Source organism: Panthera leo, chromosome C2, assembly GCF_018350215.1.
Source record: "Panthera leo isolate Ple1 chromosome C2, P.leo_Ple1_pat1.1, whole genome shotgun sequence".
Lineage (NCBI taxonomy): Eukaryota > Metazoa > Chordata > Mammalia > Carnivora > Felidae > Panthera > Panthera leo.
Genome location: NC_056687.1, coordinates 81,969,112 through 81,992,958, shown reverse-complemented (window position 1 = coordinate 81,992,958; position 23,847 = coordinate 81,969,112). Strand labels below are relative to the sequence as shown.

The 23,847-nt window shown below is 40.1% G+C and overlaps 1 protein-coding gene across 1 annotated transcript in view; it reads right to left on the bottom strand.

The window, feature by feature from the left end:
* The window catches only part of EHHADH (enoyl-CoA hydratase and 3-hydroxyacyl CoA dehydrogenase), a 45,300-nt gene extending 25,237 nt beyond the window's left edge, over window positions 1-20,063 (bottom strand). The window contains exons 1-4 of the mRNA XM_042903123.1: window positions 19,938-20,063; window positions 14,345-14,448; window positions 9,279-9,451; window positions 3,661-3,772 (exon numbers count right to left, since the gene is read on the bottom strand). Coding sequence (XP_042759057.1) covers window positions 3,661-3,772; window positions 9,279-9,451; window positions 14,345-14,448; window positions 19,938-20,011 — 463 coding nt within the window. The 5' untranslated portion in view covers window positions 20,012-20,063. The remainder of the gene's footprint in view (window positions 1-3,660; window positions 3,773-9,278; window positions 9,452-14,344; window positions 14,449-19,937) is intronic.
* Window positions 20,064-23,847: the final 3,784 nt, after the last annotated feature.

Below are 23,847 nucleotides of genomic sequence, written 5' to 3'. Positions count from 1 at the left end.
ACAGAATATCTTTATAGGTTTTGGGTTTAGTGTTAAGGTTTTTTTGTTTGTTTTAGTCACAGAATGATACTTGCTGATATATATTATCACTGCCTGGGAGCCCCGGCTAGTAAAATTCACCCTCAACCTCTTGCTCAAATATAGAGAAAACTCACCTGGACTTAACCCACCTGAAAGGCAGGTAGGATAAAGATGCCACTCACAACTTCTCCCCCACTATTGTAGATGGTAAGAGGCATCCCCTCAGCGTCTAGAGCCTGAATGTATCCTTGTCCTGGGAATGACCATAAAGAAATTCATGGGCTAGAGCAAAGCTCTGTGAGAACAGAGCAGGGATTTTGTGTGCTGTTCAGTGAACAATGAGGACGAGCCATAAAAAATGAAGCAGAAGCAAGAGCAGGGAACTGTAGTTCTTGTCACTTGATCGGACAGAGAACATCAGGGAATGAATTGCAAGGTGCTCTAGCAAATCTTTTGTGGTTACTGCTAAAGATTCAGCTGTTTCTGGGTAGCATTTTCAGGCAACTGTGGAAAAGCAACGGTGGCTGCTATAATTGCTCCACTTTCCAGAATTACCTCTCTAATGGTTTTCAGATCAGAAAAGGTTAGCTACTTACTTATTAATTTCATTTAAATCTGTTTACTTATTAACTTCCTACGGGGACAGTGCCTACAAAGCCGGTGTTTTTACAGCATTAACATCAGTAGGGGATCTTCAACTTTCAATACCAATTTTTTTAGCATAGTCGGTTAGGGGGAAAAAAAACAACCTTCCAAACCGAACAGCAACAGTCGTAATAGCATCATTATTAATAGCTACTGTATTAGTTTCTTATGCAAATGCCCACAAACAGAGCAGCTTAAAACCACATACATTTATTATCTTAGTTTAGGATATCAGAAGTCTAAAATAGGTTGGCAAAATTGTGTTCCCTCTGGAGGCTCTAAGGGAGAATCTGTTGCATCGTCTTTGCCCGCCTCTAGAGGCTGCCTGCGTTGCTCAGCTTGTGGCCACTTCCTCCATCTTCAGAGCCAGCTGGTAGCATCTTGTCTCCTCTCTAACCTCCTGCCCTCCTCTTCTAAGTACCCTTGTGATGAACTGGACCAACCTGGAAAATCCAAAGTAATCTACCATCTTAAGATCCTTAATTTAATCACACCTGCAAAGTCACTTTTGAATGTGAGGCATCATAGTCACAAGTCCTGGGGATTAGGACACAGACAACTTTGGTGGGGTGGGAGGCATTATTCTGCCTACCACAGTTACCATTTATAAAATGTCTTCTATGTGTCAGGTACTGTACCAGAAGCATGTTATGTCATTTCATTATTCCTCAAGGCAACCATGTAGTTGTTTTCTGTTGAGAAAATGGAGTCTGAGAGGAGATCACAAGACCTCTCTCCTAAACTCCAGGCCAGTCTGTCCAACTGTCTACTTGGCGTCTCCACTTGGATGTCTAACAGACCTCTCAAACGTAACATGCCCCCAGCTAAGCGCTTGTGATTCCTCCCTACATCCTACTCTGCCAGTAGCAATCTCCATCTCAAAAATGGCACCATCTTTCCAGCTGCGCAGGTCATTAGAATCATCCTTTGCTCTGCTCTTCCTTGCACATTTCACTTTTTTGATAAATCACAAAATCCTGCTGGCTCTACCCTCATAATATATGCTGAATTTGACCATGATTCACCATTTACATTGTTACCGCTCAGGTCCCAGCTCTCATCATCTGTCCCTTGGATGACTGTAGCAGGTTTCTAATCAGCCTTCCTGTGTCTGCCTTACCTCTAATTAATGTATTTTCAACAGCCAGGGTGATCCTTTAAAAAACAAATGAGAGCATGTGACTCTGCTCAGAACACTCCAATGCCTTTCTACCTCATTTGAGAAGAAAAGCCAAAGGTCTTTGTATACTCTTCAAAGCCTTACACGATGTGACTTCATCCCCTACTTCTCTTTCCCTTCCTCACTTCACTCCAGCTGTATCCACCTTCTCGCTTTTCTTTGAAACTTCCAACCTTTGCATTTGCTATTTATCCATGTGGAATGCATTTCTCCAGATATTGGCATAATAAGCCTCCTCATCTCTTTCAGGTCTTTACTCAGATGTCATTTAGTAGGAAAGCCTTTTTAATCCCTCCATCCCTAACATTTTATATTAAAATATTACCTACCCCTCCATCTCTAACATTTTATATTCCCACTTTGTTTTGTTTTCTCCTTAGCACTTATCTCCTTCTAACTTACTATGTCTATACACAGTAATATGTAACTTACATATATATCTAACTTACTATGTATGTATATACATATTATATACATATATATATACATATATATACATAATAGATAGGCATATGTGTGAGTATAAAGTTGAAGTAACTAGCCTCCAAAATGGCTCCAGTGAGTTTCACCTCTTGGTGTTCAAGCCCCCTCCCATGTTGAATAGGGAAGACCTGTATAAATAATTTCATATATATATATATAAATACATAATCAGAAAAGATGGTGCATAACTCCAAAGCTAGGTCCTAAAAGATATTGCAGCTATTGCCTTGCTGTCTCTTGGATCTCTCAGTCCAGAGGTAGTCAGCTTCCATATTGTGAAGACACTCAGGCAGCTTTAGGGAGAGGTCTATGTGGAGAAGAAATGCCAACAGTCAGCACCAACTAGCCATCCATGTGAGGAAGCTATCTTGGAAGTAGATCCTTCAGCCCCACTCAAGTTTTCAGACAACTACAGCTCTAATCAATGTCTTGATTACAACTTCATGAGAAACCCTGAGCTTAGAGTCCAACTAAGCTGGTGCCAAATTCCCGACCCACAGAAATATAGAGAGAAGAAACACTGTCAATCAAAACATGACTCTTTCTTCCAACCTTACTTCAACTGGAAATCTCTTTATAAGTCTTACAGGATTTCGTAAATCCAGGATCTCTAAATGTTTTCTATTGTTGCATTGTTCACTTTCCCTATGGAAAGAGAACTTTCATTTGTAGCTAATATCTTAATACTTGGGAAATGAAAAATTCAGTCATTTCCACACTATAACTTCAAACCTTTCCATGACAATTCTGGTTTTAATTCTCATGTACATTATAATTTCTAAATTGAGTCTGCATATAATACACCCTATGTGAATACAAGTGTTTATGCATGGACACGTGAGCTATAATAAAATCTTACTTATAATTAGTGCTCTGTAAACACTTTCATTTAGAAGGCACATGGGGTGCCTGGGTGGCTCGGCTGGTTAAGCGACCAAGTTCAGCTCAGGTCATGATCTTGTGGTTTGTGGGTTTGAGCCCACGACGGGCTCTGTGCTGACAGCTCAGAGCCTGGAGCCTGCTTCAGATGCTGTGTCTCCCTCGCTCTCTGCCCCTCCCCCGCTCATGCTCTGTCTCTGTCTCTCAAAAATGAATAAACATTAAAGAAATTTTTTGGGGGAGGCACTTACATGTGATCTTCATGGTAATGTCTGAAAAGCTCTCAGGGAAAGTACTCCTTCCATTTTACAGATGAGAAAATTGATAGTCAAAGAAATTAAAGTATCCTCTTAAGATTACTTGAGTGGGTAATGGTCAATCCAGAATTTCTCTAAATCTTAAATCAGTTCCTTGCATTGCTCTAGACAGCTGTTGTCAGGGTTTGTACTGACCTGAGGTAATTAAATCAAGTGCAGCAGGAACTCCAATGAGTCTGGGGAGAAGCTGGGTTCCTCTTGCACCAGGAAGGAGTCCTAGTCTGACTTCTGGGAAGCCAATTTGAGCCTATTAAAGTTTGAAGGCATAAAGGTCATTAGAATGAGACAGCATGTAGAGTAAAGGGGAGGATTCCTCTGGATTTCCCACACTTTCAAAAACACTGTTTCAGGAGTTTCTGCAGAGCAATGCACACACACTCTCTCTTTTAAAATAAACACATAACAAAAAGCGAGAGTGCCTGGGTGGCTCAGTTGGTTAAGCGTCCGACTCTTGATTTTGGCTCAGGTCCTGATCTCAAGGTTCCTGAGATCAAGCCCTGCATCCGGCTCTGCCCTGACAGTGTGGAGCCTGCTTGGGATTCTCTCTCTCCTTCTCTCTGCCCCTCCCCCTACTCTCAAAATAAATAAGACACTTTAAATAAATTAAAAAGTGTTTAATGTTTATTCATTTTTGAGAAAAAGAGAGAAAGACAAAGCACTAGTGGGGGAGGGGCAGGCTCCAGGCTCTGAGCCATCAGCATAGAGCCTCAACCATTGAAATCATGGCCTGAGCAGAAGTCAGACGCTTAACTGACTGAGCCACCCAGGCACCCTGACACTTTAAATAAATTTTAAAAAAAAAGTTTTTACAGGGCAAATTAGTGCATACCCCCTACTTAGGTTAACAACATAAACAGAGCTGTGCTGTCCCTAAGTCTTCATGTTGAAATACATCTCTAACTTCTTACATATTTTTTTCTCTGACTCCATTGTGATGTTTCAGCCAACAAAAGTTATATTGTCCAGAAACAGCTTTATGGAGCCCTAAAAGAGCCAGGAAGCCGAGAAATTAAAAGGAAAACTCACAGAATAGGAGAGAATATTTGCTAATCATGTATGTAGAATATATAAAGAACTTTTTACAATTCAGTAATAAAAAGACAATCCAATTAAAAATGGGCAAAGGAGGGGCGCCTGGGTGGCTTAGTTGGTTAAGCCTCCGACTTCAGCTCAAGTCATGATTTCACAGCTCGTGGGTTTGAGCCCTGCATTGGGCTCTGTGCTGACAGCTCAGAGCCCGGAGCCTGCTTCGGATTCCGGGTATCCCTCACTCTCTGCTCCTCCCCCACTCAATCTCAATCTCTCTCTCTCTCTCTCTCTCTCTCTCAAAAGTAAATAAAAAACATTTAAAAAATTGGCAAAGGATCTGAATAGACATTTCTCTAAAGAAGAGATACAAAATAGCCAATAAGCACATGAAGAGATGTTCAATATCATTAGCCCATCAGGAAAATGCAAATCAAAACCACAAGATACTATTTCACATCCAATAGGATGACTATAATAAACACACACACACACACACACACACACACAACACACACAATGTTACACAAATTTTCCTAGCATCATTGTTCGTAAAAGCCAAGAAAATAGAAACAATTCACATGTTCATCAACTGATGAATGGATAAAGAAAATGTGGTATATCCATACAAGGAAATATTATTTGGCCATAGAAAGGAATGAAGTACTGACAAGCTACAACATGGGTGAATGATGACAACATTATGTTAAGTGATAAAAGCCAGTCATAAAAGACAACATGTTGTATGATTCTGTGTATATGAAATGTCTAGAATAGGCAAACCCATAGAGACAGAGAGTAGATTAGTGGTTGCCTAGGACTGGGGGAGAGGGGAGATGGTGGGTTACTCCTAAAGGGTATGAATTTTCTTTTTGGTATAATAAATGCTCTAAAATCCACTGTGGTAAGGGTTACACAGCCCTGTGAATATGCTAATATACCATTCAGTTGTACACTTTATTTTCATTTTTTTAAGTAGGCTCCACGTCCAGCATGAAGCCCAGTGCAGGGCTTGAACTCACAACCCCGAGATCAAGACCAATCAAGAGTCAGATAACCAACTGAGCCACCCAGGCACCCCTCAATTGTACATTTTATTTTTAAATGTTTTTTTTAATTTTTAAAAATGTTTATTTTTGAGAGAGAGACAGCAAAGGCAGGGGAGGGACAAAGAGAGATGGAGACACAGAATCAGAAACAGGCTCCAGGCTCTGAGCTGTCAGCACAGAGCCTACCGTGGGGCTCGAACCCACCAACTGCGAAATCGTGACCTGAGCTGAAGTTGGATGCTCAACTGACTGAGTCACCCAGGTGCCCCTTAAATGGTTTTTTTTTTGTTATTTATTTATTTATTTTTGAGAGAGAGGGAGCATGAGCAGGGGAGGGGCAGAGAGAGTGAGGGAGACAGAGAATCCAAAGCAGGCTCTGAGCTGTCAGTGCTGATCCTGATGCAGGGCTTGAACCCAGGAACAATGAGATCATGACCAGAGCCAAAGTCAGACACTTAACTGACTGAGCCAGCCAGGCATCCTCAATTGTACACTTTAAATGAATGTATTATATGGTTTTTGAGTTATATCTCAATAAAGCTCTTACAGAAAAAAAATTAGACAGCAACCTCAGTCCAAGCAAGAGAATGAGTTCAAGCCCTTTACCACATGCCTCTCTTGGCTACTTAAAAGTGGCTAAAGTTCTGTTAGTTTTGTTACAGGTACAGGATGGGAGGAGGAAGGTGCTTTAATGCAGACTGTCATTTACCCACATTGTGATTCCAAGAGCTCCAGAATACCTGGAATATTTAAGAGTTTCTCACACAAGGCATTCCTAACAGTCAGTCAAGAATTTTTCCACCACTGTTCATCCCCATCCCCTGACTTATCATTGCTTATAACTTACATCTACACTCAGTGTGCAGAAGGCATGGTAAGAGGGACACAGAAAAAGGAGCACTTAGGATATATATCTTTATTCATAAACCCTTATAAAAATTAAAATGCTGGGGTGCCTGGGTGGCTCAGTTGACTGAGTGTCCAATTCTTGATTTCAGCTCATTTTATGATCTCAGGGTTCATGGGCTTGAGCCCCATGTCTGGCTCTGTGCTGACAATGCAGAGCCTGCTTGGGATTTTCTCTTTCCCTCTCTCCCTGCCCTCCCCTGCTCTCTCTCTCAAAATAAATAAATAAACATTAAAAAAATTTAATGCTACAAGGAAATGTTAAATAAATTATGGTATATCTATAAGACAAAATTATACAGCCACTTAAAATGATATGTTTAAAGACTATTTACAATAAGATTAACAGCAGGTTTCTTGTCAGAAACCATGGAGACCAAAAGGCAGTAGGTTGACATATTCAAAGCACTAAAAAAAAAACATGTCAAACAAAAATTCTACATCCAGCAAAACTAGCTTTTGAAAATGAAAACAAGGGGCACCTGGGTGGGTTAGTTGGTTAAACATCCAACTCTAGATTTTGGCTCAGGTCATGATCTCATGGTTCATGGGTTCGAGGCCCATGTCAGGCTCCACACTCCCAATCCTGCTTGGGATTCTCTCTCTCCTTCTCTCTGCCCCTCCCCCATTCTCTCTCTCTCTCTCTCTCTCTCTCAAAGTAAATAAATAAACTTTAGAAAAATCAAAATGAAGGCAAATTAAAGCATTCTGAGGTAAAAACAAAAATTGGATTTGTTGCCAGCACATCTGCCCTACAAGAAATCCTTCACAGTGAAATGAAAGGACACTAGACAGGAACTCAAATCCATGTGAAGGAATAAAAAACAATGATAAAGGATCACTATTTAGGTAAATATAAAGGACAAATTAATATAAACTTTTCTGTATAATTCTTCTTTCCTATCTGATTTAAAAGACCCCTACATTAAGCAATAATAAAAAATCTATATGTTTTCACTCTTATGTGGATCCTGAGAAACTTAACAGAAGACCATGGGGGAGGGGGGGGGAAAGTTACAGAGAGGGAAGGAGGCAAACCATAAGAGAATTTTAAAAACTGAGAATAAACTGAGGGTTGATGGGGGGGGGGGGAGGGGAAAGTGGGTGATGGGCATTGAGGAGGGAGCCTGTTGGGATGAGCACTAGGTGTTGTATGGAAACCAATTTGACAATAAATTTCATATTAAAAAAAAATGTGTTAATGGGCATACAAATGTGCAATGATACAATTTGTGACAATAACAGCATTAAAGTAGTGGGTAACGGAACCATATAGAAGCAAACTTTTTTGTATACTATTGAAATTAAGTTGGCATTAATCTGAACTAGATTGTTTTAAATTAAGACGTTAATTGTAATCACCAGGACTTTCTTACCACCAGTAAGAAAATAACTCAAAAATACATAGTAAGAGAAGGAACAAGAAAATGAAAAGGGTAATAGAAAATATCTATTTAATACAAATGAAAGCATTAATGGAATAATTGAGAAACAAAAAAGATATAAGACAAAGAAAAAAAATAGCAAAATGGCAGAAGTAAGTACTTCCTTATTAGTAATTATGTTACATGTAAATAGATTAAACTCTCTAAAACAGATTGGCAGAATGCATAAACAAATAGGTTAAATATGATATTAGTATAAAAATGGAGTACAAATGAAATACAATATAATTCCAAAGGTAGGTGTTTTTTTGTGTTTGTGTGTGTGTGTGTGTGTGTGTGTGTGTGTGTGTTTAGTTCATTTATTTTGAGAGAGAGCACGTGGGAGGGGCAGAGAGAAGGGAGAGAGAGGATCCAACACTAACAGCATGGAGCCCTACTTGGGGCTTGATCCCACAGATGGAACCATGAGATCATGACCTGAATGAAAACCAAGAGTCAGACACTTAACCAACTGAGCCAACAAGGCGTCCCTGTAGGTGTTTTTTTTTTAAAGACAGCAAAGAAAAATAAATTTTAAAAAAGCTATAAGAAAAATGTATTACATAGGAAGAAGACCAAAAGAAAATAAAATAGAATATTAATAGTGGTTATTTCTGAACTGTGAGTTTATGGGGATTTTAGTTTACATCTTTATACTTTCCTGTATTTTTTAGTCTATCACAATGATCAACATTATCTTTATCATTAGAAAAATATGTTACTTACAAAATGTTACCATTCTGAGACTGGTATCACAGACCTCATCTACATACTTAATAGCCCAAATTAAATCTATTTCCAGAAACAAATGGATTTACAATTTTGTGCTATTTTCAAATAGGAAATTGTCTTCTAAGGTACTAATAATGACAGGGGACCACAAAACCAAAACCTTTGAGGAAATAAAAATTTAAATAAGTATGCATACTCAGGGATGAGAGTCAAAATATTTTATACCTCATGCTGCATAAGCATGGCTCAGCGGAACGTGACGTAGGTCATACTACTGGAGCAGAGTTGTGGGGGCCCTGTACCGACCCAGTAGTTCCCCTTTGGTTTGTGTTTTATGGGGAGACCCAAGGGCTAGGGCTAGGGAAGCAAAGGGACAGTCATGGGGCTCAGGGTAACAGCTATTTACTCATGGAATGGACATTTTTCAACATGTCAACAACTACTACCACTGTGCTGATGCATAGCAGCTGAAAAACCAGTGCTAAAAATACATAAGAGTTGTCAACCAGGAAGCTAGCTTTTCAAGATGATCACCACTGAGGCTTATACAACATTTAGACATCGCCTTAAAGAAAAGCCCCCCACACCGAGCCCCATATGGAGCTTTAGCGGTTACCTCTGCATGGGCAATCCTATAGTGAGAGCCCAGGGCCAGCTCTAGTCCCCCTCCTAAAGCCATGCCTTGAATAGCTGCCACCACGGGCTTCTCATTTCTCTGTATTTCATCTACTACGTGTCCCAGTACAATGGCGGGCTTTCTAGGAGCAGTGAAGCCGTGGATATCAGCACCTAAGGACACAGACAAGGAAAAGGAGAGGTGGAGAGTCTTGGACTTTGTTATAGACAATAAGGTATCAGATAACTCTCAAGGAATTTCAGACCTTTTTGGGACCACAAAACATTTAATTCTTTGGCTGGACACACAGTGAAGGAAAAATAACCTGGAAAATGTAGAACATTACAAGAGAAAATCCTCAAACCTTGATCAGGAATCCTGTAATCTAAAATCTGTCTTCCATATGATAGGTAGTAACTCTATCTGTAAAAAATTAAAAGCCTCAGAGAAGGGGGAATAGAGATTCAGAAGTTGAACCAGCCCTCCCTCCCCTTCTTTTTTTTGTATAGTATTGCTCACCAACCTTATTATATGTTTGTTAAGAGCATAAATCATTACAACATAAAACCTCAGCATAAAACACATACATATTTGTGAGTTATATGTTTTATGTTTTTGTAATAGATTGTTTTTATGATCAATAAAAGCAACATTTATTTCTTTTCCTAATTATAAAAATAACACATGCATTATAGAAAATTTGAAAAATACACAAAATAATAAAGAACATAAGGATCACCCCAAAATCACCACACAGAGATAACAGTGTAATATTTTTGTGAATTCTTAATTGTTTCCCAATGCATATATGTAAATGGCTTTGTGACCTTCAGTAAGTTATGCAACTTTTTTTATCATAACACCTATCTTCAGTGACTTAGGAGAGAATTAAATGAAAGTTTGCTATCATATATATTTAACATTATTGAAAGCATTCTATAACATCATTTTTCATATTTTCCTTTTTTCACATAACATTATACTGAACTCTTCCCCATAGAATTATCTGTTCTTTGAAAACATTAAGCTTGGCAGGAGTTAAAAAGTTAAAGTAATTCTTTCATATCAACCTATTTAACTTTTCATTTCTACCTGTACCTTACCCAGCATCAATCCAAGATTATGACTTTTTTGCTCACCGATCCATCACAGTCACACTCGCATCTAGTGTTATTAGTTATTATTTCTATTCCTTTTTGGCTCAAGAAAAACCAGATATCTCAGGCCTATCAATCCTGTAAGTTTAGATTTAAATGATTTTTCATGTCATAATAGCAATTAGTGCGTATTGGATAAATACTTTACATCAGGCACCGTGCTAAGTAGTTTCATATACTCTCTTATTTGATTTTCTTAATATGTAGGTTAAGTAGTATAACAATCTCCATTTCACAGGTCAGGAAGCTAAGGCTCTGAGATGTTAAGTGACTAGTTCAAACATATGACCAGTTAATTACTGGTAGAATAAGGATTTGAACTCAGTTTAACTACAGAGCCCACATTCTTAAACGTTATTACTACATTTTTCTACTTGCAGCATAAGGTTAGTACTAGTATCCCAATTTTACAGAAACCAAGGCACAAACAAGAGTACAGTGATTTCACTTTTTAACTGTTTATTTCTGGCATATAGAAATGCAATAAAGTTTTGGATATTGATTTTATATCTAGCAAAATTACTAAGTTATTAATTATAATACCTTTCTAATAGATTATTTTGATTTTTCTGCAAACTCTATCATATCTTCTGGATAATGAAGTTTTGCTTCTTCCTTTCCAATCCCAATACCTTTCATTTGTCTCTCTAGCCTTACTGGACTGGCCAGGGCCTAAAACACAATGTCAAACAGAAATGGGGAGAGTAGCTAGCCTCGTCTTGCTCCTATCTCAGAAGGAAAGCTTTGTTTTGTTTTGTTTTGATTTTTTCATTTTTAAGTAATCTTTATACCCAACGTGGGGCTTGAGCACAAAACCCCAAGATCAAGAGTCTCATGCTTTACTGATTGAGCCAGCCAGGTGCCCCAGGAAGGCTTTCAACTTACCATTTTATCTGATGTTTTCTATAGGTTTTCAAAAATGGATTAAGACATTTTCTTTCTATACCTAGTTTACTAAAAATTTTTATTTTTAATGCATGTCAAATGATATCAAATGTTTTTTCTGCAGTTCTTAAAAAATTCATATGATTTTTCTCTTTTAATCTTTTAATAGAATGAACTACATTAATCTTATAATGTTCAACCAATCTGGAATTTCCGGGAGAAATGTGATACCTTCCACTTTTTATATATTGTTAGATTCAATTTTATGATATATTGTTTAAGATTTTTATACTTATGTTTATGAATGAAGCTTGCCTTTCATTTTGCTTTCCTTTCATTGCAAATTTCATTTGTAAATTTTGCTTTTTCATACTGGCCTTGATAGGTGTTGGTATCAAGATTATGCTAGCGTCATGAAATGAGTTAGAAAGAGTACTGGATTGAATGGTGCCCACACAGAACCTGTGAAACTTACCTTATTTGGAAATAGGGTCTTTGCAGATATAACTGAGTAAAGATGAGGTCATACTGGATTTGGGTGGGTCTATATAAGATCAGGGAAATCTGGACGCAGGCGAGAAGGCCATGGAAAGAGACAGGAGTGATAAAGCAATAAGCCAAGGAACACCAAGGATTGCCTGCAACCACAGAAGCTAGAGGAGGCAAGCAAAGAGTCTTCCCTAGAGCCTCTGGAGTAAGAATGACCATACAGATACCTTGAGTTTGAACTTCTACCCTCCACAAGTCATCGGTTATGGCAGCCCAAGGAAACTAATATGGGAAGTGTTCCCTCTTCTTTTATTCCCTAAAACATTTATGTGAAATTCAAATAATATTTTCCTTGACTTTCCAGTTAGAGCTTGCCAATAAAGTCATTTGGGGCTGGAATTTACTCTGTGAGATTTTTGATTACTGATTCGATTTCTTTAATGGTTTTTTATTTCCACTTGAGTCATATTGGGAAGCCATAATATTTTCATTATCTTTTTTAATGGCTACAGTATCTGCAGTGATATCCCATTTGCCATTCCCTATATACATTGTGCCTTCCCTTTTTCTCTTGATCAATCTCTCCAGAGGTTTGTAGATTTCATTAGTCTTTCAAAGAACTAACTTTTGACAGTCTTGAATCACATTTGTTTCTATCACATTAATTTCTCCTCTTCATTATTCCCTTTCTTCTACTTCATTGGGTCTAGTAGTTCATTGGTTAGTTCCTTGATATAGATGCTTAACTCGTTATGTTTCAGTCTGTTTTCTTTTCTGATAAATACCTTTAAGGTTATAAATCTCCTGCTAAGTTTTGCGTTAGCTGTATCCTTCAGTTATATATGTTGCATTTTCACTATCATTCAGTTCTAAATATTTTCGAAATTCTATTATGATTTCACTTTGACTCAGGGATTATTAAGAAATGAATTTAATTTCTAAACATATGAGTATTTTTAGTTATATTTTTGTTATTGATTTCTAGTTTAATTGCATTGCTGTCAGAGAACATATTCTAAGTAAAATTTATTAAGACAAGTTCTTGTGGTCCAGTATCTGGTCAAATCTGTAAATGTTGCAAATTTGAGAAGAATGTATATTTTCCAATTGTTCTATGTAAACCCATTAAGTCTAACCACCTCTAATGCTTTTCTAGGAGAATTTTTTTTTTCTATCCCTGAGTTCTAACTACATTCTCCCTTTTCTACCTTCTTTCTTACAAAGAAATATTGAGTTTTCCATAATTGGGATCCCTCTCTCCATGGTGCAAAGTCACTATCTTGGGCTTCTGACCTGAAGTTTCAAAACAACAAGTAAGCCATTTCATAACTGATTAATGTTTGGCACATTATTTTAATCTCTCTCAGGCTGATCCTTATCATCTGTAAATGGAGACTGTAGGATTTACTGAGGATTAAAGTATGTGTAAAAATACTACTGTTTTCATTATTAATAAATAAATAACCCATATAGTACTGGCACATAGCAGGCAAGATAAATGGTAATTTTATAATGATTATCATTTTTACATTTCTTTACTGTCATGATTCCAATATCTATTTCTTCTCAGGCTGCAATTAACATACATTAAATTCCATTGGCTACAGTAACATTACACAGGCCTTCATATAGGACAAAAGGCATAATATATTCATTTGGGAAAAGAAGAAAAGCTACTACAAATACCACTGAATCACCATTTCAGATTCTTTTGCCATATGTTTTCAGTATTTTTGCATCTTCATAGAATAACCCAATAAAGAGAGTCATGGTCACTGAGATGGGTGACTATTAGAAGAAAAATGAACTCAGGGGTGCCTGGGTGGCTCAGCCAGTTAAGTGTCTGACTTCGGCTCAGGTCATGATCTCGTGGTTTGTGGTTTCAAGCCCCACATCAGGCTCTGTGCTGACAGCTCAGAGCCTGGAGCCTGCTTCAGATTCTGTGTCTCCCTCTCTCTCTGTTCCGCCCCTGCTCGTGCTCTGTCTCTTTCTGTCTCAAAAATAAATATACGTTAAAAAAATTTTTTTAAAGAAGAAAAATGAATTCAATTTCAAGTTTCTGTCAGAAAGAAATAAAAAATTACATTTATTGAACATCTTCTGGTGCAGGCACTGCACTAGGGACTTTCAGATATATCTCATGTAACCTCACAAAAACCTATTAAGATAGATACTACTATCCACTTTCTAAACAGAGAAATTGAAGAGTTCAGGAGATTACAGGGATTCGTCCAAGCTCCCATAGGGTGGAGATATATGCAGAGCAGGTATGTACCAACAGGTGTATATTAGCAGGTATACCACCCATCAAGCCTGGGTGTCCTCCAAAGGCTCATCCAATACAAAAGAGAGCAAGGTCAAAGTCTTCTCTGGGTCTTTCTGTGACTCTTGTCTCTCTGCAATGTTTCCCATTCCCATTCAAGTCTCCCATATCCATTACCCACCCTACGGTATTACCCACAGGGACGGCTAAGGCAGCATCGGTCTCAGGCTGTGGATTCCAAAGATAATGAGAAAGAGTTAGAGACTGGTTACCTGCAGAGAATTTGCCATCTGCTCCACAAATCACAATGGCTTTTACTGTATGGTCTGTTATAGCTTTCTGCAGTCCCTCTTTTATTCCATGGAGTACAGATGTACTAAAAGAAAAAAAAAATTACACGAGGCATTAGAATTAAATTTATACTATCTCAGACTTTTTCCCTTTCCTAATAATGAAAACTGAAACACACATGCAATGTATAAAAACCCTAGTTACTCACTATTCAGTTTTCACTAATTTGATCAACTAATAATAAACATGTCAACTGTGAATTAAGCACTGGACTAAATAAATGAATAAGCTTTTTCTTGTTTTTATTTATTTATTTGAGAGAGAGCAAGCGAGTCAGGGCGGGACAGAGAGAATCCCAAGCAGACTCTGTACTGTCAGCGCAGAGCCCAATGTAGGGCTCAAACTCATGAACCATGAGATCGTGACCTGTGCTGAATTCAGATGCTTAATTGACTGAGGTGCCCAGGTGCTCCAAATGAATAAAAAAAATTATTTTAAAGTTTATTCATTTTTGGGACAGAGAGAGACAGAGCATGAATGGGGGAGGGTCAGAGAGAGAAAGAGACACAGAATCTGAAACAGGCTCCACGCTCCGAGCTGTCAGCACAGAGCCTGACGCGGGGCTCGAACTCACAGACTGCGAGATCATGACCTGAGCCAAAGTCAGATACTCAACCGACTGAGCCACCCAGGCGCCCCTAAAATTTTTAAAAAATAGTATTTTCCTACAGTTTGCTGTAACTTTGGCCACTTAGAAGCAGCACTAATCAATTTAAAAATATCATTGTACATCTTCTATGTATACTGAAAGGAGCTTATAACATCCTAGGAAACGACAAAATGTCACACTAAGATGAGTGCTGTAATGAAAATACAAATAAAGTGATGTGGACATTCACAGTGAGAAGAAATTACTTTCAATTTGTCATATTGGCAAAATATAAGAAAACTGAAATAGTCTAAAAGAAACAACCCAAGAGATGTGTCAGGGGCTTCAAATTACCCCAAATATCCAACCTTCCCCACTTCCTTCAAAATATTAAGCATCTAGTTTTTAGCTGGATACATGACTGCCCAAAATAAAGGTTGCATTTTCCAGCTTGTTATGCAGTAAAGTCAGCCTAAGGCATTAAGTTGTGGTCAATAGGATGGAAGCAGATTTGGTATATCCAACTTTGGGAAGAGTTCTTAAAGGATTGGGTATGCTTTTCTCTTTTCCTTTTCTGGCAGGAATGGGGATGTGATGGCTAGATCATAAGTAGCCATCATGGACCAAGAGGTGGAAGACCTGAAATGAGGATGGCAGAGCAAAAGATAAACAGAATTGGGAACCCTGATGATTGTGGAACAATCATATCATTCTAAGACACTGCTATGAAAGAAATCAACCTTATTTTGTTTAATCCACTACTCTTTTGAGTTTTCTGTCACTGACAGCCAAAGCTAAAACTAACTAATTTAGGAGGCAGAGGCAAGATCTGGGGAAAAAAAGGGCACGCAGTAGATTTTGCTAAGTTTCAGTTGATGAGGGAGTCATCTATAAAAGAGAGCTATAGTCAAGATTGAATGAGTCAGCCAAAGGCAAAAAGAGTTGAGTGTAAATCCTCTGGATGCACTCTCATTTAAGAAGTGGGAGAATTTTAAAGAGCAGTTGGGGAGAGAGGAGTCAACGTGGTGGAGAAGTAGGGGGACCCGAAGTTCCCTCACCCCTCAAACACAGCAGTATTGAGGCCAGAAGACATGGAATTCCAGGAATCCGGGCTACGGAGTGACAGAAACATCTCCAGGGGCCCACAGGGACAACATGGTGAGCCATAGGTGCATGATTACGAACTGGTAGAGATAAAATGGGTGGTGTAGGCGTGGAGGGGAGGGATCCCCTTCTGTGGAGAAAAGGAAGAGAAAGAGAGGCTGTGGAAGTGTAGGATTGTATTTGGACAACAGAAAAACCACAGATGAGGGAATGGAAAAAATGGAGAAAGAACCAGTTTCTAACCGTGGGGCTTTCTCTGCCCTGTTCCTGCACCTAGAGAGGAGGGGAGTCAGCCCCAGGCTAGGTAGCTAGCTCCCAGGAGCAGTGGGAGAGAGCAATCCTCTCCCTTGAATGCTGTGGGAAGAAGGCAAATAGCCATTCCAAGGACAAAAGACCCTGCAGGCGCCCACCAGCTAGAGGCCCTTTGTCGGCTGGGTGGGTGGTGACACTACCCCAGAACCGGGGCACCCAGTTCCTTTATGACATAAGGGTTTGAATCCCAGCCAAGCACCAGGGAGGTGTAGGAGACAGTGGAACAGGACACAGTGGCCCACTCACACCCACGTGGCACTGTGAGGAGGGCCTAAACAGAGTGGTTTGGGACACCCAGTCCAGGAAGGAGAGACTGGGGTGTCGCCATTTTTCTCTCCATCACCAACAAGGTGGGGTTTCAGGGATCAGGGCCGGCAGTGGAGGCGGGACCTGCCTACACCAAACCACGCCCCTCCATGCCTAGTAACTTGGCCATCTGACAGAGCAAGATTGACACTGACCAACCAGACAGCCCCTCCAGACCAGCGCAGACACTAGTTCCAAGGCACTGTCAGATATTGGTCTAGGGGATTTACATTCTCTGATTTGATTCATGGTCAATTCTTATTTTCTGTGTATATGTAGATACATATTTTTTTCTTTTCTTCCTCTTATTTCTTCCTTTCTCTAGTCGGGTTATTCTGGCTGTTGGTTTGTTTAAACAGACATTTTTTTTTTTTAATCTATACTTTTAACACCTCTTCTGTATCTCCTTTTTTATTTTCCTCTCTCTCTCTCTCTCTGGACTGGCCATATAGTTTCTCTGATTGTCTTCCTGGGCAATTTTTTTTCTTTTACTTTTCCCCACCCTGTCATTTCTCTCCTTGTATAGGATAAGGCCTTTTTCACCACAACCCCCCCTTTTAAAATTTTTCTCCAGGGATACTTCAAGGAACAAATCATAGCACACGTGGTAGAAGTTCCAAACCACCACTACGAGTAGGGAGACAAAGCAACCAGAGTCTCAACAGAGAGCACAAAACACACTCCAAAAACACCTTCTGAACGGCCAGGCCCTGGACATAACAAGCTATTAAAACACATAAGGGACAGAAAACTAGCCAATATGACGAAACGGAAGAATTCTCCTCAAAAGAAATTCCAGGAAGAAATGACAGCCAGAGAACTGCTCAAAACAGTTATAAACAATGTAACTGAGAAAGAATTTAGAATAACGGTCATAAGATTAATAACTGGGATTGAAAAGAGCATAGAAGAGAGCAGAGAATCTATTGCTGCAGAGATCAAGGAACTATGAAATAGTCACAGTGAATTAAGAAATGCTATAAATGAGGTGCAAAATAAACTAGATGCAGTGACAGCAAGGATGGAGGCAGAGGGGAGATTAAGTGGAAAAGAAGATAAAATTATGGAAAATGATGAAGCTGACAAAAAGAGAGAGAAGAAAATATCCACATATATAACTTCAGAAGAAGACAGAAGAAAGGGCAGGAAAGTATCCCCAAGTAGAGAAAACTTGAGGAAGCTGAAATGAACCCCAGGCAGCAGGGCCTGCTGGAGGGCCTTGCAATGATGGCAGCCAACACATGTTCCATGCCAGTTTATGACTTCCAGCATATGTAAACTTCACCACAACTTTATGAGGTAGATACAAACGTTTCTCTTACAAGACGGGAAGGGGCAGGCTAACGACTAGAAACGTTTAAAATAGCTATGAGAAAATATTTCTAGTTATGGGTGTTAGACTGTGAAACGTTTCCCCCAAGTTCTTGATGGGCATGGTTTCCTCTTATGAGCAGAGGCTGAGGCAGAGTCCTAATATTTAGTAATTCTAACTAAAATACAGACAAGTTGGGGCACCTGGGTGGCTCAGTCGGTTAAGCGTCCGACTTCAGCTCCAGTCACGATCTCACACTCCGTGAGTTTGAGCCCTGCGTCGGGCTCTGGGCCGATGGCTCAGAGCCTGGAGCCTGCTTCCGATTCTGTGTCTCCCTCTCTCTCTGCCCCTCCCCCGTTCATGCTCTGTCTCTCTCTGTCTCAAAAATAAATAAACGTTAAAAAAAAAAATTAAAATACAGACAAGTCCAAAATGGATATGTAATTATATTATGTTTTTCTTCATCAAAACCAAAATAAGTTATTTTGCTTTTTTTTCTGAGAATGGCAAGAAAGTGGACATATCATCCTTGTATGATTTTTATTGCTGCACTTTTTTTTGCATGACTAAATGCAATAACTCATCTGAAAAATAAAAATTATAATATTAATATGGTAAAATCAAATCTGATGACACCAAGATAAAAATTCAGGTAAAATTAGCAGGTCTCCTCAATCCAGTCTCTCTTTTGTTCCAGCGGTATGTGCTAAGAATGTTGACCAAAGGTCTTTCACCCTGTTTTATATATTCATTGTAAATTTTAATTTTGGCTAATCCTACTCTCCGAGGATGGACGGCTCTATCCTGGGCTGATGGATCACTATCCTTTTTCCAAAGATATGGAAGACCAAACCTATCTAACAACCTCATTAATTAAAACAAAAACAAAAACAACTAGCATTAATCTCAGTTTTGAAAGCAATGCCGTAAGCGCATTGCACACGTAGGTGGGAGAATTTAAAATAGGCAAAGGTGGGGCGCCTGGGTGGCCCAGTTGGTTAAGCGTCCGACTTCAGCTCAGGTCATGACCTCGCGGTTCATGAGTTCAAGCCCTGCGTCAGGCATCTGTGCTGATGGCTCAGAGCCTGGAGCCTGTTTCAGATTCTGTGTCTCCCTCTCTCTCTGACCCTCCCCGGTTCATACTCTGTCTCTCTCTGTCTCAAAAATAAATAAACCTTAAAAAAAATTTTTTTAAAGAAAAAAAAAATAATAAAAGGGGCGAAGGTGCTCCATGAGGAAATCAAAGAAGATAAACTGCACAGTCTACTCCATAGGCTACTTAACTAGGCTTACTCCAAATGGATCCTCCACTATAGCACTAAAGCCTTTAAGTTTAGAACAAATCAGGAGAAAGAACTTTGCATTTCTGTCCAGGCCACAATTCACCTTTACTCACTGCCTTGGCATTAATAGGAAACTTTATTTTTTTTAAATGTGAAGCCACTTTATCATCAGATTTCTATATCTTATGAGTTACACTTTATTAGGGCAGCCTATATTCGAGATTGGGAAGTGAGAGGTCAAGGGCTAGCGGGCATTGTACCTTTAGAACAGAATGTACACATGAGAAGTCAAAGCTGCCAGCAAGTAGAAGAGCAGGAAACTGGCACGTATGGCCCGTGTTGGAGTCCAGCTCGCCCACTTAGAGGCCATCTGCCTGCCTCTGAGCCTCAGTTTCCTCACCAGTGAAACACCGGTAGGAGTTCGCTGCGAACGTCAACCAAGCTAACCTATAACCAAGCTAACCTATGCACAAGGCCCTGGCATACGCCGCGGTTGTCTGTGTTGGCGTCTCTCTGCTTTTAATCCAGCAGGGGAAAGTCAAAGCCTCGGAGCAGGCAGGCGGCGAAGGGCCCTCCGTGCCCGGGCTGGAGGCAACCCAGCCCGTTACCTGATGGCGTTGACCGGCGGGTTTCGAAGGCGGATCAGCGCCAGCCAGTTCCGCGGCCGCGTGTACTCGGCCATGTCTGCTCGGTCACGGAGGTCGCTTGCGCCTCTCACGCCTGGGCACTGCCGCTTTTCCAGCCGCCGCGGAGCCGGCCCCGCGAGGAGGGGCGCCCGCTGGGCCAATGAGAGCCGGAGCCCGGCGCCACCTCACGCTGCGCATCCTCCCACCCGCTCCTCCTCCTCCCGGGACCCCAGTGCCGCGCTCCGCAGACCCTTGTGCTCTCTTTCTCCGGAGTGGTTCCCATCACAACCTAGGTCAGAGAGGACGGTGGAAAATGGGTGCAGTTGCCAGCAAGTCGGAGTTTACAACACTGGCCCAAAGAGGCTGCCTTCTCTGGATAACTTCAGGGTTCACTAAGTTGGTAGAGCTGTCCTCATCAGTTTTCATCTTCATGATCCTTCTTAACAGGAATAGATACCTGGGGTCTTGACAATTACGTGACATGACACAACCACTTGGCACATAAAATACACGCACCGTGCGTTTCACCTAAATCTGTATGGTACCAACCGCGGACATAACCATTAATGTTACCTGTCTTACTGTAACGGGGCAACCTAGTGAAATGCATGGGTATCTTGTCTGATAACCAAACCTTCTCTTTCTTTTCTTTTTAAAACAGTTCCCCCAGTTTTCTTGAGATATACTTGACTACTTCACTATGTAAGTTAAAGGTGTACAACCTAATGATTTGACTCACATAGCTCATGAAATGATTGCCACAGTAAGTTTAGTTAACATCTAATCTCATATAGATACAAACATAGACAAAAGAAAAAAAAAACACCTCTCTTTTCTTTTTCTGTCATTTCTAAGGAATGTGATTTCTAGTACTTCATTCATTGTGAATTGCACACCTGTTATATGCTAGGACTAGGCAGGAGATTAAAGACAAATGAGGCCCAGCCCCTTCCCTCCAAAAGTTCACCACTGAAACAAGGTTTTTCTAGATTCCATTGGCCTCTGGTGGTCTCCACAGTCCATCAAGTGGTCAGAAAGCAGTCTGGAAGTTTCAGAGGAAAAGAACACAATGGAATATCTTTGTTCACTGGGACTATTTTCATATTCTTTTGCCTCTTGGAAATAAAAACAGGTTCCAACTCCTAGGAAAGTAGGATTGCCTTGAAGCCCTGGAAACAGGCAGCAGTCTGAAGGTATCCACCCATCAAGGACAGCGTAGTAAGGACAGCCTTCCCTTCCAATAGCCGGCCATTTACAAACAACCCAGTGCAAATGCCTCTGTCAGCCTTCAACAACAATCAGCTCCTACAGGTGACATCACTCTCTAATGCCCCTTAAAATTTGCCAGTCCCTGAATTCCACCTTGCTCAAAAATGATGTAAGATCAACAGTCTGCTCTGCTTAGAGAAACTGCATGAGGAACATAGCTTTCCCTCATTATAAGAAGCAATAAATTCAGCTTTGTCTTCTCAATTCCGATATTGGCCTCTGGGGGAACAACTCCACAGAGGCATCCTAGCAATTTGGAATGTCTCCACAAAGGCTGTTGTAGGCAAGACTTAACAGTTCTGAATGGCCTTAAATTCTTCCTGGATCAAGGGGAGAGGAGCATGGTGTGGAGCTGTTTTGAGGCAGGTTCTCATCTCTATCTTGGAGGTGTTAGCTATTGGTCATTTCTCATCTATTTCCCTGGTTTTGGTTGAATGCCAAACTTTCTGCCTGTGCTCCCCAGCCCCTTTGGTATGGCTACAAACTTCTTTGTAAATCTACTGAACTGCTTAATAATAGTTTAGAGTAGGCTCCTCAACAGGGCAGGGACCAAGGTAAGCCAGTGACACACCCACTGGGCAAAATTTAAGAGGGCACTCACTGTCAGTGTCCTACAAGTGCCTACCCTGCCCCGCTCCTCCACAGCAGTTCCTGGGATCTGTCGTCTAGCCCCTCCTGTTCGGTGTCATCCTGTGGAATTAGGGATGCAGGGAGCTGATACCATGCTGATCTTTCTCTTACTATCTGTGTAAATAATAAATTATCTAAATCTATTTGGTTTCCTTATAGACCAAATCTATGGGAATGTGGCAAGCCAGCAAGTGCCACCATGCTGCTGCTGACAGACTGTGTGACCGTTTGACAGTCTCTTGATCATTGCGATGAATTGTTATATTCTGAAGTTGCCTTCTCATTTACTTTGTCTCATTAAGTGCTACTTAATAGCATGTCATTCCTCTTGGCTAAGGCACTTCCTTCATTTTGCATGTGCTTTGCTTATTATGTCATTTTCATTGTTGTGTTGCAACTTAGGAAAATAGATCGGTTAATCAGAAGAGGTTTTGTGTGTGTTTGATCGAGTGTCACATGCTCTACTGGCTGAGCGGAAGAGGTTTTTAAGAAAGACAAAAGAATGTAAATGTAGAAGTTCATGTGCTAGATCACGCCTATGTGTACTCACAGTAGGAACAGAGATGACTGTGTAAACTTGGTGTTGTGCTGTGAAACTTTATTCAATAGTGCCATGAAGCCAGAGCATTCTCCGGAAAGCTAATCAGATTTTTCTGTCACAACAGAAAATATTGCTTTCCAGCTGGAGTGATACAATCTTTCACATGTTCTCTTCCAAGTCTTTTCCTCTTTCACTGTGGGATATAAATGGGCACTAGGCCTCAGAGAAGGATAGAGCCATAGACAGAAGAAGCCTGACTTTCCAAATGATTTTGTGGAGGAGAGCTGCCTGCTGACTAGAACCAGCATGAGAAGGAAGTGTGGGTCTGTTTGTTAAAGAATTCTAACCTGTCCTAACTAATACAGAGAAGAAATGGGCGGTGAGTATACTCTTCCACAGTGAAGTTGGCTGACAGTTGAGGAGAAAAGCTGCTCACATAAGTACTTGAAATAAGAGATGGGATATAAATAGTTTCTTCATGGTACCAATAATATTAGTAATGACAATTTCAATAATTTCAAGTGGCTTGCTCAAGTTTTGAGCCTTGGAGATATAACACACACACACACACACACACACACACACACACACACACACTCAAGATTCCTAAAGAAGTCCTAACTGCGGCAAAAAAAAAAAAAAAGAAGACTCAGTCTTGTCAATTATCTTGACTGGTTGAAATGCCAAAGATCAATGATGTATTATTGTGCAGATTTAAAGCTCTTGCACATACACTGCAACCAAATCTGAACTGAATGTAGCCAAAAACTGAACTGAGAATCTATTCACTGCTGTCTCCCACATTACAATCTCAGCTTTTTGGTGAGGGCTGCTTATGGCCTGGCATCAATCAGATCATATTCATATTTCCCAAACTTGTGTTTACTCCTTTTTAAATTGAGATATAACTCACACACTATGCAATTTATCCTTTTAAAGTGTACAATTCAGTGATTTTTAGTATATTCACAAGGTGGACACCATCACCACTCCCAAATTCCAGGACATTGTAATCACCCCCAAATGAACCCTGTATCCATTAAGCACATTTGCCTACTCCACATATTTCATATAAATGGAATCACACAATATGTGGCCTCTATGCCTGGTTTCTTTCATTATAGCATAATGTTTTCATTTGTTTCAGGGAAGGGTTGGTTCCAGGCCTCTCTCCTAGCTTTTGGTAGTTCCCTGGCTTTGTGACAACATAACTGCAACCTTCAGTGGTGTTTTCTCTGTGTGGGTGTATCTCTGAGTCCAAATTTCCCCTTTTTATAAGGATATTAAATGACCCCATCTTAATTTGATCATCCACAAAGACCCTATTTCCAAATCAGGTCACATTCACAGGTTTTGCTCGTTAGGACGTCACATCTTTTTTATTTTTTTAACTTTATTTCTTTATTTTGAGAAAGAGAGAGAGTGAGCACAAGAGTGTGCGAGTGGGGGGGG